Consider the following 13565-nt stretch of genomic DNA (forward strand, 5'->3'; position numbering starts at 1 on the left):
AGGATAGTCAAAATGTTCCCGGAATTCTGTTGTTTTGGTATTTGTGAGCCAATCACAATGAATCGTGTACAATACAGTCCTTAGGTTGTCTAATTATAAATATGACAAGTATGAACAGGTCATAAACAATCAGTTTACGAGGAGTGTAACTAAACGGAGGAGTGTGTGTGCTGATCAGTTGTCTCAATTTCACAAATCGAGCAACCGCGCAAACATCAAGTACATGTGCAAATTCGGGAAAATTTGCTTCTGAGACTTTGATAGCCTTGAAACAGTTTAACACCATCGGATGTTTGGCTTTTCCCAAATGGGTCTCAACGGTACACGTTTCGATACCGTAGAAGAGATCAATTCCAACGCGACGACTAAATTTCGGAAAATAACAAAAACGGACTTTCGTCAGTGTTTCCAACAATCGCAGGAGCGGTGGAGCAAGGGTATGTATTCCGAAGGTGCCTACACTCTAGGCCAGTGGTTTTCAAAGTGGGGTACGCGGACCCCTGGGGGTCCGTGGGACGTAGCGAAAGGGTTCGCGACGCCAAAAATTTTAAATGTGTTATAATAAAATGGAACTCACAGCTGTTATGCAAAAAGTATTTTTTTCAGTTACTAAAAAGTAAGCAATTAGGAATTATACTTACGTTTGTAAATTTAAATGTTTTCCTACTTTACTAAATTTCTGCTCTATGAGTATAAAGAGTTGACTAAAATGGCATTGCAACATTTAATGTCTTTCCTTACTTAAGTGAACAGACCTTTTCTGCTCTTTGCAGTATTAAAGCCTGAAAGTGAAATCGTTTTAATGTGGAATCGGACTTAAGATTAATGGTGACAAAACTTATTCCGGATTTCAGTGCAATTATGGAAAAACAGAAATAATTTCATACCTCATATTAGTGACCCCACATTTGAGAACATTGTTTATCAAGTGAATTTCCTTTTAATAAAGCATATTGATTTTCAGTCTTGAAAGTTGCTGTATTTTCAATTGAAATTTCGTTCACTAGGAAACATTCATGTATCTTTAGAATAAATTACTTATTGCAATATTTTTCTTGATCTTTTTCTTGTCAGTGGTAATTCTAATCAGTACAGCTTTTAATACCATGTGAAATTTCAGATAGCATAGCAAGGGGGTCCGCGAATCACTTTCCGAATGAACAGGGGGTCCGCGAATCACTTTCCGAATGAAAAGGGGGTCCGCGGATCACTTTCCGAATGAACAGGGGGTCCGCGGATCACTTTCCGAATGAACAGGGGGTCCGCGAATCACTTTCCGAATGAACAGGAGGTCCGCGAATCACTTTCTGAATGAACAGGGGGTCCGCGAATCACTTTCCGAATGAACAGGGGGTCCGCGAATCACTTTCTGAATGAACAGGGGGTCCGCGAATCACTTTCCGAATGCACAGGGGGTCTGCGTTATAGAAAGGTTTGAGAACCACTGCTCTAGGCGATTAAGTAAATGTGTACTTATATTGTGGTAGTAGAGAGCTACAACAAAATTCTGGAAACTTTCTGATTGCCCCTCATATAATTATATTATTGTAGAAAGTATACTATTCCTAAACGAATTTCGTTCTCACTTACATGTTCGTTATATAAAATTATACATAGTCAAGATTGTCATTGAATTGTAATGTATTATTATTATTATTATTATTATTATTTTGTTTGTTTGTTTGAAAATGTGCAAATTATATCTCATTTTCTCTAAGTTGGACAGATTTCAGTACAGCTGGTGGTAGCCTATAGGGTTTCACTATATTTATGTACACAAACTGAAGCAAACTTTAGTAAACTTTGTTCTATTTCAGATCCGCGTATGCAGCCTCAAAACATGCTGTGCAAGCATTTTATGATACTCTGCGGGCAGAGGTCAACGATCATTCCATCAAAGTGACTGTTGTCAGTCCAGGGTACATTCGCACAAATCTTTCAGTCAATGCGGTCACAGGGTCAGGTCAAGCTCATGGAGGTACGTATTTCTTTAAGAGATATGACTGGTTACTGGAATTTAGTGTTCCAAATAACCGTAATGCGTTCAGATTTTCCTGGACCCCGACCCTGTGCATCAAAAGCATGCACCCTAGCCACTAGGCCAACAATGAGGGCCGGGGTCATAATATTAGTTGCTTTGAGATTATTTCTAATAATTCCGTGAATTATAAATTTTTTCCCTTCGTTTAGTATCATATATTAACACACGTTTTGAATAATAATGTACAATAATTTTAGCACTAACCCTTTACTGCGTCCAATATTCATTAAATATTACATTCCAAACGGTTTCGGTAGGCTGTTTAGAATAGAATATTCTTCGGTAGATCGTTTCAAATGGTTATCATCTTCCTCAGTGGAATTTGGATAATTTACTATCAAACTATTTTATTTCTCGCAATGTCAGGTTCTTCACAGGAAACGGCTTTGTATTGAAGGAGTTGTTCAAGTGTAAGGAATTGTTTATTCGAGTTCTAAAGGATGCAATGCATAAGTATCGGAAGTCTTGTAGATTAGCTGCGGCCGCGGTGGCTCAGTGCTAGAGCTTTCACCTCTGGTGCACGGAGTCCTTGGTTCGATCCCAGCTCGCACCAAGTGAGTTTTTATGGTGGACAAACAGCGTGTGCGTAGGTATTCTTGGGGTTCTCCCGTTTCCTCCTACTTCCTTCATTCCACCATTTCATTTATTTCTCATCACCGTCTCCTTTAGCCTAGCCCGCATTATCGTGGGATGTAAAACTGAAAGATATCATTTTCTTTTTCTTATAGATTAGCTCTGTCCGTCTGTTCACAGGTGTCAAAGCAAAAACAATAGAAGATATGGATAAGTGGTTTTCTCAAATTGATTTAGCGTCCCAAAAATAGCTCTCTGTTCAAACCGAAAATGGTAGAAATCAACCATTTCCGATTTCAACGGTTATCGCCATAGAACAAAATCTGTAACAGATAGCGACATTTTTTTTCAGTCGATTCAGCGTCTCAAGAGAACATTGTTACTGCTCGCAGCACACTACGGAAACCGGAACTGGTCGAAATTTACTAGTATTTCCGGTTTCAATATTGGCTTCAATAGAGCAGAAAGGTTAGATATATATATGTAGAAGTGGTTTCCTGCAATTGATTCAGCGTCGTAAGTATAAGTTCTATCGCTTCCGTTAAGCCTCTATTCAAACCAGAAGCGATAGAAATCAACCGTTTCCAGTTTTAACGTTGATTGCCATAGAACAAAAACTATAATAGATAGCAATAAGCATTTTTTTTTTCACTCTACTCAGCACCTCAAGAAAACAGTATCATCACCTGCAACACTACCAAAACCGGAAGTGTTTAAAATTTGCTAATACTTCCGGTTTCAATACTTATTTTCTTAGAACAAAAACGTTAATAGATAGAAAAGCAGGTTTTTGACTCAGATTTAACATCTCAAGAATGAGTTTTAACTCTTTTATCTCTCTGTTCAAACTAGAAATGGTGAAAATTTACGATTTCCGGTTATAACACTATTTGCATAATGGATAAAACGGAAATAGATAGTACAAGCAGTTTTTTTATGTCGATTCAGTACCACGCAAATATGTTTGAGGTTCGATGTTATTCCTCTGTTGCAACCGGAAATGGTATCAATTTCCACTTCCGGTTTCAATAGTCATCCATAGAACGAAAACAGTCAGAGGTACCGAAAATGGCTTTTTGATATCGATTCATCGTCCGAGGAATTGGTTCTACTTTTGATCTAACTCCGCTATTGCAACCAGTAGTTACAGATTTACCGCTTCGAGTTTTGAGTGTTGAATTCACATACTTTGAAAATCTATTTTTTAGTTTCACACTTTGAAACGAAACTCACCTGTTATTACTATTTTCTTAACCTCATGATTAAACTCTGCATTTTGTATTTTCAGTGTAATTTTAAATATCTTTTCTTATATTTCCGGGCAATGTATGATTTTAAATTATGCACTAACCAGTTTGAAGAAGAAGAAGAAGAAAATACGAAAAAGAAGAGAGAATCAAAAATTGATAATTTGTGATGAGTTTTTGTCTTTACGTTGTCATAGCAACGTTTTGTAAATAAACGGTATAATTCAGGAGCCATCATAAAAGGGATGTACGCATAATCATAAAGGTGTGTGTTTTTTATTTCAATAAGTGTGTGCCACAATAAAAGCCAGGAAAGCTAAACGCAGCATAAATTGTTTTAAGTGATTTTTGTAATTTAATCTAGCTATAATTATGACTGACGACCTGTGTATAACGAGTTACGTTATAACTTCAACTTGCATAGTATAATCAAGGGTCAGAGCTTACCCACATTTGTTCTTCTTTTGTATTGGCTCTTCCAAAAACGGGTTTGTCTGCCACCGCCTTTATTAGACAAACATAAGTTTTATAAACGAAAAGGCACTCGCTCGCAATGTTCATTAAAAGAAAAAAAAAAGTTTCCTATTTGCCCTTACCCGACAGTAGAGAGGCAATAATATATTGTTTTTGAGAAAAAATGAAATGAAATCTTTGAGTTTTACGTCCCACGGTTATGCCGGTTAGGCTAAAGGAGACGGTGATTATGAGAAATGGATGAAATGGTGGAATGAAGAAAGTGGGAGGAAACGGAAGAACCCCGAGAAAACCCACGCACACGGTGTTTGGCCACCACAAAGTTCACTTGGCGGGGGCTGGGATCGAACCCGGGACCCCAAGCACCAGAGCTGAACGCTCTACCACTGAGCCACCGCGGCCCCATTGTTTTTGAGAATTTCAACAAAAAGGGATAATGGAATGCGTCAGACTTGCAGGATCTGACGTAGGTAGTCGAATGGTGCACACAATGGGCTCAGTAGCTCCCATAGTACTCGTAGTTCTGCGAGAAGGCGGTTTACTCAGCACTCGGGTACTCATGCGTGGACAAGAATTCATTGTGCTTCATGAAGGTCAACGGACGCAATGCGTTCGAACTGGGCGCATGGTTGGCTGGCTGGCCTGTGATGGTGGTGCACGTACAAGCTATAACACCAAGATAGTGATGCGTGTATGGAAGCAGTCGATAGAAGAGAGTACATAGCAGCAATCCAGAAATGGATCGCGCAACTTAGTGATAACATTACAGGGTGACAGACATCCTATCGGCATGGCCGCACAGCATTGTGCATAGTAACAGGTTATGGGCTTACCTTCTGCATCTGCTGTTCAGTGGCGTCTGTTTATCACTGAACTGGCGGCAGATATGCCTTTGCTTGAGCTTTCATTAAGCCAGAACCACAAACGCGTCCACAGTGGGTGCATGATCACGGTAGCTGGCGTATTATATAACATGGCAAGCGGTCTTGTTTCGTCATGTGACGGGTCTGCTTCAAGTACTCCGGATATATCTGTGTTTGCTGCGTAAAAGGTGTTAAGTTCAAAAATCATAGTCATTTGACAATTTTCTGCTTTTGTAAAGTCTTAAAACAAAAGGTTTATTAAACGCGAAGTGTTGAGTGTTTTAAATCTGTTAAATTGTTCCCCACAAAGTATCAGAACATCAGAATTTCCCTTTTTCAGTCCAAACGTTCCACAATACAAATAATTGTTTTCATCAGTAATGTAAATGCTCTTCTCACGCGTGCACAGTAACTCTGCCCTATATAACGGTTTAGACGTCTTTTAACAGTAAATATAAACCTAGTATTACAGCATACACATAGGAAAATAACACCTGGAACGCAAGAGGTTAAACGAAAGTGATTTTCATTATGACACTGACAACACAACAGTACACAATAGTGAATGAGATATAGGACAAAATTATGGTAAAGAAAAACTAATTGTGCAACGATGAGATATATATCAATAAACCAGCTGAACAAAACGACATGCTTTGAGGACAAATTCTTATGCGTAGTTTTTGAGAAAATCGAATTTTTCGGGCGTTAAAAACTGTCCTTCGCTCGCAATAATGATTGATTGTTTCTGCTGGAAGAGATGGTTTATTTATTTTCATCGAACTTAAAAAGTTCGTTATTGGATTCTGTGTGTGTGTCTGTGATTTGCGAATTTTTCAATTTTGATCACTCCATTCGATAGAGCATCATAAACTATCAGAAAGAAGTGATGGAATTTTTCTTGCGTTCCCGAGATATTGACCAAAAAAATAGTTCCGATTCCGGGAACCGTAAGTCAGAGAGAGAGAGAGAGAGATTTTGCGAATTTTTCAATTTTGAGCATGTGTCTTCGTAAAACATCATATCGTAGAACGTTTTAACAGAACTCTTAAAAGAAAACATGTGGAAAAAATTTAGTACTCAAGGAAATTATAAATGGATAGATATATTTTTTGAGTATAATAATAAAGTAAATAGAACAATTGGTATAAAGCCTGTAGAAGTTAATAAGAAAAATTAAATTAGCTCGTGGAGTATTCTCAACTGGTTATTTGTTTTGTAACGCGAAGAAACATGCTGTTGACTAGCAGGGTGTGTCTATTATTTGATTTGTACTAATGCTAATGAGTCGTAACATTCCTTTCAAGTACTTTCTCTGTCTGTCCTTTCCCATGTCTAACAATTATTTGCTGGTTGGTCTGCAAATTTCATTTAAGCTTTTTTTTTTTTTCCTTTTTTTTCTTTTGCAGTAATGGACGAGACGACAGCATCGGGATTTTTACCAAGCGAAGTAGCAGAGAAGATAGTTCGAGCTGTGACGAACGAACAGAAAGAAGTGACCATTTCAACGATTACTCCTAAGATAGCTATATTTATCAGAACTTTAATACCTTCTTTATACTTTTGGATCATGAATAACAGGGCTCGGCGACTGTTAAAAGATTATTTGCGAGATAACGAACAGGAATCGTAGGAAAATAAAGAAGAAATTTGGAAATTTTTAAACTCAGATACTCATGATGTACAATGTGAAGGCAAGATCCTAAAATCTCAAGAGAGATTATTTTTTTTCCTAATATCATATCATGAATACCCAGGAACCTCTTGTACACAGTATTTGCCTCTTGTGTTGTATAGTGATCTAACGCACTAGATGTTCGTTTTTTATGTTTTCTGTATTTTTGCTAAAAGGTGTATTTTTTGTACGTGTAATGAGTAAAATGTTACTGATATTTTGAATAAAATGTTAATGTTGTATTATAAGCACAATAAGCGACTCATTTATTTAATTACTTAACAATAACATTCAATGTTTGTCAGCAAGAGTATAAGAACCAAATATGACTTTTTGTAGACACAGGATGAAATATATTGGCGACCATGGGCCACAGAAAATTCTATGGGTCAAAATAAAGCGAAAAAGTTACCATAGGCGGCTCGTGAGGAAAGTCAACACTGGCAAAAACTAGTTGTATTGCTTGATTTAATTTTCAGTTGAGGGTCCCTTTCAGCAGAGAGCCTATATGAGATGTGGACCTACAGCTTAATATGCGATCGTAACCACATGAGCTCACGGCCATAAACGAACCCGGGTCTCCCACGCCAAAGGCTCGTATGCTAACCGCTTAGCCACGAGGGAGCTCTTTATTACTCGAAACTAAGGAAACAAAAGGTTACCTAATGTATTGACTGTTGTATACAATAATTAGTACATTAAGAAAATTTTCATCGTTCAGTTTCAAGGGAAAAAAAAAAATAATTGGGTCACCTCTCACGAGCCGCCTCTGATAATTATACATACACCCTCCAGGCCTCCTTCAAACCAAAATTTTGACGGTATAGCAACGTCGTAGAGAAGTGTTAGAGCATAGGAAGAATGCAGCAAATAGTTTCATTGATTTTTTCCAGATGGCAGTTGAAACCGTTAGACGTACCCCATCTATTAACGTCACTGTAAGTTAATGAATAAACACAATCACTTACTAGGAGAGGTGAAAAAAATATATACACAAATTTCTAAAAATGTGACTTTTCTTGAAGCATGATATAAAAACATGTTAATAAATGGAATTAGTATAAACTTCTACCGGATTTAACTGCCATCTGACGATAATTGTTATAACTTCTTGATGGATTCACAGAGCAATGCTGCTAATGGTTCAAGGTTTATCTACGACGTTATCATGTCCAATTTTGGTTGGCCCTAATGCTTGAAGGAGGTTCCGAAGGGTATAAAATTATGTAGCATTTTCCTTTTGACCTGTAGAATAGTATTCTGTGATCTGTAGGCGCCATTTTTAGAACACTCAATATACACTGCTGTTTATGAAAACTGCAACACGAAGAAGGAATTCCTGCAGTGTGGTCAAACGCACAGAACTTGTACGGCAGAGTATAATGTAACAAAGGTTGTTATTCCTTCATCAGGATAACGTTTGCGTAGGTTCAGAAGAATCTTCGGTTTAATGTACGGAGTAGTACTACAAGAGAGTCAGTTTACGCAGCACTCAACGGTGTATATAAAACGAACACAAAACGCGTGGGCGAGCGTCAATATGCCTCGTCGACAACTGCGTTCGAATGGGACAATATGGCCGGTCTACGGAAAGGCAACTCTTTGTATTGCGGTGGAAGCAATAGATAGAAGAACCATATGCAGTGACAAGCAGAACCGCTCAATGTGGCCACATAATGGAATGACGGATCATACAGTGTCGTCCAAAGTATTTACACAACACTGAAACACAATGTGGACTCCTCTACGTTAACGGTACGATAGCATCTGATGAACGCTGAACTGGTGGCATTATTGTTTGCATGGGCGTCCGTTGACCCAGAACCACAATGGGCGCATAAACAGCGCCATGAGCGATAGATGGTCGTGTTTTTTGGACCTGTCCTACAATGATCTGTACAGGACGTCCCTGGAGGAGATCGCGTCCATTTGGGAGATTATTCTAAACAAACCAGTTCCTATGTGTCCTATTCCCAACAGTTTGAGATTGATTATTGCTGATCTTATATTTATTCTACAGATGTGAGACATAGCACACTTGAATAGTGATGGATAGGGGGAGGAGTTTTTCGCAAGTTGCGAAATCGTGAAAGTTTTCCAACAAAGCCGCGAGTTGGTTTTTCAGTAAACTACGTCAGATTGAGTAAGGAAATAAATATTTTGAAGTCGCGACAAATTGCGAATTTTTCAAAACGTCAAATTCTGTTGTTAAAATATAGAAATATAAAGTACAATTTTCCAAGCAATGTTTAGCTTTTGCAACTAACACCGCTGGTTACTATTACCGTTTCAAGTTCATAGCTAGTAGTTGTGGAATGTGGAACATTCAGCGTCGTGCTAATATTGTTTAAAAGGTGCGGGGAAAAGTCACTTTAAAGGGAAATACCTTGAAAGAAAACCAGGAATTGAATGAAATGTTCGAAAGCCTTGGAAAATTATTTGTTCCCTCATTTGTTGGATGCCTCTGGAATCCTGATATAAACTTTGTGCAAGCTTTTTGTTCACATTCCAGGATTTTCAAAGAAAATTGCAATGCATGAACCTTTGTATGCTGATTTTCATAAGAGTTTTAAGGAAGTTGTGATGCAGAGTCGAGATGTCAATGTGATTGATATTTTACTTGCACAGAGAACCAAAGGGGAGGAAAATTTAAATTTCAGTAACTTGTGCCCGTCTGCAGGCTTCCATAACGAATACTGTGATCTTTTTTTCTTTTTGAAATACAGTTTGGTAGTGATAGAAGACTACAAATGAAAGATGAAAATGTGGAAACGTGCAACATGCTGCACTTTTCAGCAGAATAAAAATTTGCAGACGAGATATAAAAGATACCGTGCTAATGTATTGTATATATGTTTTTCCCTTTTGCATGTGTGTGTATGTTTTTGGCGTATAGCTAATATGCTTGTATGGAGTTTTGTGATGACAATCGTAAAGATACTGTGCTAGTGTATTTTAAGTTTTTGGACATTTGTTAGTAACTGCATAAAGAATAACTTCATTGTCCTAATCAGTATTATTATTTATTACTTTTATTGGGCCTATAGTACAGTTCGTTATTTAGCGACAAAATTAGAAATTCTATCTCAAAATGCGACAAAATACGAAAATTTAATTTCAGATGCGAAATGTTTAATTTCAAATTGCGAAAAACTCCTGCCCCTAGTGATGCAGTAGTCTTCCCAATGTATGCAGCATGTGGTATTGTGAATGAATGGAAGGCAATGGAGTGATGTGCTTGAAAACAATTTAAAAGGCCTTTTTTTTTTTTTTCATTCAATAGATTTTGGTTAGCAATACTGTTGCCAAATACCGAGAAGAGTACTTGATCTTTCAAAAGATACTTTTACATATAGGTGTCCAAACGTATTTATTTTATAGTGAACTAAGTAGGAACAGAGAAAGAATTAATTCTAATTGAAGTAATGTAGTTTAATGAAGAGTTGTGTTGATTTTGAGTTTAATATCCCTTTCAGCAGCAAGGCTATATGAGACGGGACCTATTGATTAACGTGGAATCCGAATCATGAGCTCCCGCCGGGAATCGAACTTGGGTATCCCTTGCCAAAGGTGTGTACGATTACCGCTTAGACACGAAGGAGCTCTAGTTTAATGAAGTGTGTGAAAAGTCGTGAACATGTAAAGAATACCTTTCCCCCACATAAGCGACAGTGTTTCGCTCACTACAGAATACAGTACGTTTGCACAGTACTTGGAAACAGTGTTACCAACCAAAATTAGTTGGGCCATTTAGTTTTTGGAATTGTTTTAAATAAATCTCTCAATTACCTTCTATTCATTTAGAATAATGTTACATGCTGCAGATTGTTGGAAATGCCATTCCATCACCATTCAAATGCGCTATATCTAACTTCTATAGATTGACTACAGGATGAGCAATAAATATTTTCATTTACCATAGTAAAAAATGGTTAACAACCTGTAGCTCTCAAACCGTTGAAAGTAGGACACATGGTCATAGAAACTTCTTTTGCTTAGAATGACCTCCCCTATCATCTCCCAAAGGGAGGCAATTTTTTTACCGGGACACACTGTATAAATAAAGATGAATGCAACTATGCTCGTTAACAACTGGACTGCCGCGCCTATTTTAAGTATTTTTGTTATATGAGTGGACACTGGCCTAATTTAGGCTTTAGTACACTTTCGGCCAAGGCGATAAGGGGTGTGACATGTAAAAGTAATCGAATACGACAGATATTAGCGTTCAATCCATAGTTTTGAGGTCGCTGACATGAATACTGATACTCTCAATGCTGTTTAAGTGCATCGGCGTTGTGGATAGGAAGGGGAAGACATCTTGACGGATTTTTTGTGATTACAGCTTCATTGAAATGCGTATTCTAAGGGGGTAGGGGTTCAAATACTTCCCATAAACCTGTTCTATTTGAAGAAGGTGCATTTGAGGTAGTACGGTTCCGGGGAAAAGACCTCTCGTATTTGGAAAGGGCATTATGAGAATTGTGGTGGGGATAAGGCAGCGGAGGGAGTATCGATCGATATCTGTATACGTACCATTTTCAGTAGTCACAATACCATGACGCGGTGAATATGATGCGTTTGTTGAAGAGCAGTATATTTGTAATGGTAGTTCTGTGATTACTAGTCAACGGGCATTTCGCATTCGGTTCGGACTTGGCTGATATAATTCTGTTCCGGATAGAAAAACTATTCAAGTTTGGGTCTCAAATTGTAAAGCAACATGTTCTGTACGGAGAAAAAAATCGCCTGGCCAACCTATTTAAGTGCTGAACGCTTTGGAGATTGCTGGATGGACGTTCTCACACGCGCCACATTTTCCGATGTTGTTACGGTCCGAGGTTGGCCAGGTTAAGTGATGTGTGGTCAGCACATTTATCTCAAAGAGTTTGATACTGGACTTCCTAGGCCTACCAGATTGCTTTTCAGTTGAGTGACGAATGGTTACCACATGGATCGCAACTAAAATGTAAATGGGTTTTCAGATCTAGTATATAGCCTTGGAAATTAGGGGTCACCAGTTTACACTATCACGTCCTCATTGCGTAGTGCGGGCTTTGCCTACACATACAGCCCTGACCGTTGTTAGCTCAGACTTTTGACGTGCTTCCAAATCTAGACGTTTCAATATAGCTATATATGTCTAGATTTGTCTGAGAAAAAAAAAAATGTCACGCCCCCACTTGGCGCCGCCAAGTTGATCATCTAGATCCAAAACGCATCTGGGGTGTTCTTTGGTCCATGCTTGACTTGACCATTTTTTTTTTTTTTTTTTTTAAAGGTTCAAAACATATTACAAGAGTTTCATAAGCGTTTACGTAATACAACCTACGTTATGGTAACTTTTGTTACCATAAATCCTAAAATGGTTAACATAAATCTATCTTTTCTAATACCTAAATTTCCTTGGCTATTCTTAACTGCTATAATGAAGGAAGCAGGTTACAAAAAACCAACTAAATAATGACATACAACTCAACATAGGTTTTTTTGAACACATTTACAATTTTAGCACATTTCGTTAAGATTAACCAAGACTCACCTATAGCGTGCCCATAGCAAAAAAAGCACTGGTAAAGAAGAGTTGAAACACCACAATTTATCACTTTCAACATCAAGGGCATTTGCTTCAAATATTGTCTAGTAACTATGACCCAAGTTTTATGCAATATATTTGACATTTATACCAAGTAATGAATAACGTATTATGTTTCGCGTAATCCTTTACGAATATAGTGTTGTGAGTGTATGAATTTTCTGACAATATTTACGAGTAAAAGTCCTGCCATCTGTTTTTCTTATGTGTACAAGGAACATAGTGCACATAAGAACAAGAAATGGTGTTAACACTGATTGATAGTCATTGTAAACGTCAGAAAACTCATACGCTCACAAAACTATTTTCGTGAAGAATTACTAGAAATATAATATGTTAGAGGGGTAATCAAATAACACCCTTAAGTGGTAACTTTAGTGAATTGTTTCAACAGCATCTTTCTTTTCTTTTCTTTTTTCTTTTGTGTGTGTGTGTAAAAGGTTTCTATTCCTAGTATGATACCTACAATCAATCCTGTTGTCTTCACAAATATTGGTTTTACATTTTATTCAACTTTTCCATGTGTAATGACTACTAAAATCTTAAAAATTTCTTGCAGGTTTTAATGTTTTGTGTGGGGAAAAAACACTGGAATAAAATATTAAAAAACCATGTGAAGCCAAAGATCTTCATTACTGCCTAGCTGTCGAAGGAACAGGATTGGTTGCCAAAATCGAAAGTGATCGCAAGAAGTCGTGAAGCTTGACATACCAATTTCAGCACCTAATAGAACGCAACGGTGTGTCCCGGGCATCAACTCCCATTCATGAAATTTTATCAGTGTCGTTTCTTGCGCTATACGGAGAATATCCACTGAGGGTCCAATGTCGCTAGATTTCGTTTTGTTTATTGTTGTTGTTTTATGTTTATGCTATTATATCTTTGAATTCAAATTATTGTTACTAAAAATGAAATCTTTAGTTTTACGTCCCAAGATTATCCCGGCTAGGCTAAAGGAGACGGTGATGATAAGACGTGAATAAAATGGTGGAATGAAGAGTGGGAGGAAACGGAAAACCCCGAGAAAACTCACACGGCGTTTGTCCACCACAAGCTCACTTGACGCGAGCTGGGATCGAACCAAGGACCCCATGCA

At 37.7% G+C, this 13565-nt stretch overlaps 1 protein-coding gene across 2 annotated transcripts in view; it reads left to right on the forward strand.

Annotated features, from left to right (window-relative positions):
- LOC145682401 (dehydrogenase/reductase SDR family protein 7-like) overlaps window positions 1–7130 on the forward strand; it is a 46242-nt gene extending 39112 nt beyond the window's left edge. For both annotated transcript variants that reach the window (XM_081754010.1, XM_081754011.1), the window contains exons 6-7: window positions 1818–1978; window positions 6608–7130. In XM_081754010.1, coding sequence (XP_081610136.1) covers window positions 1818–1978; window positions 6608–6831 — 385 coding nt within the window. In that variant the 3' untranslated portion in view covers window positions 6832–7130. The remainder of the gene's footprint in view (window positions 1–1817; window positions 1979–6607) is intronic.
- The last annotated feature ends 6435 nt before the right edge of the window (window positions 7131–13565 follow it).

This window comes from Thermobia domestica, chromosome 3, assembly GCF_964235325.1.
Source record: "Thermobia domestica chromosome 3, izTheDome1.hap1.1, whole genome shotgun sequence".
NCBI lineage: Eukaryota > Metazoa > Arthropoda > Insecta > Zygentoma > Lepismatidae > Thermobia > Thermobia domestica.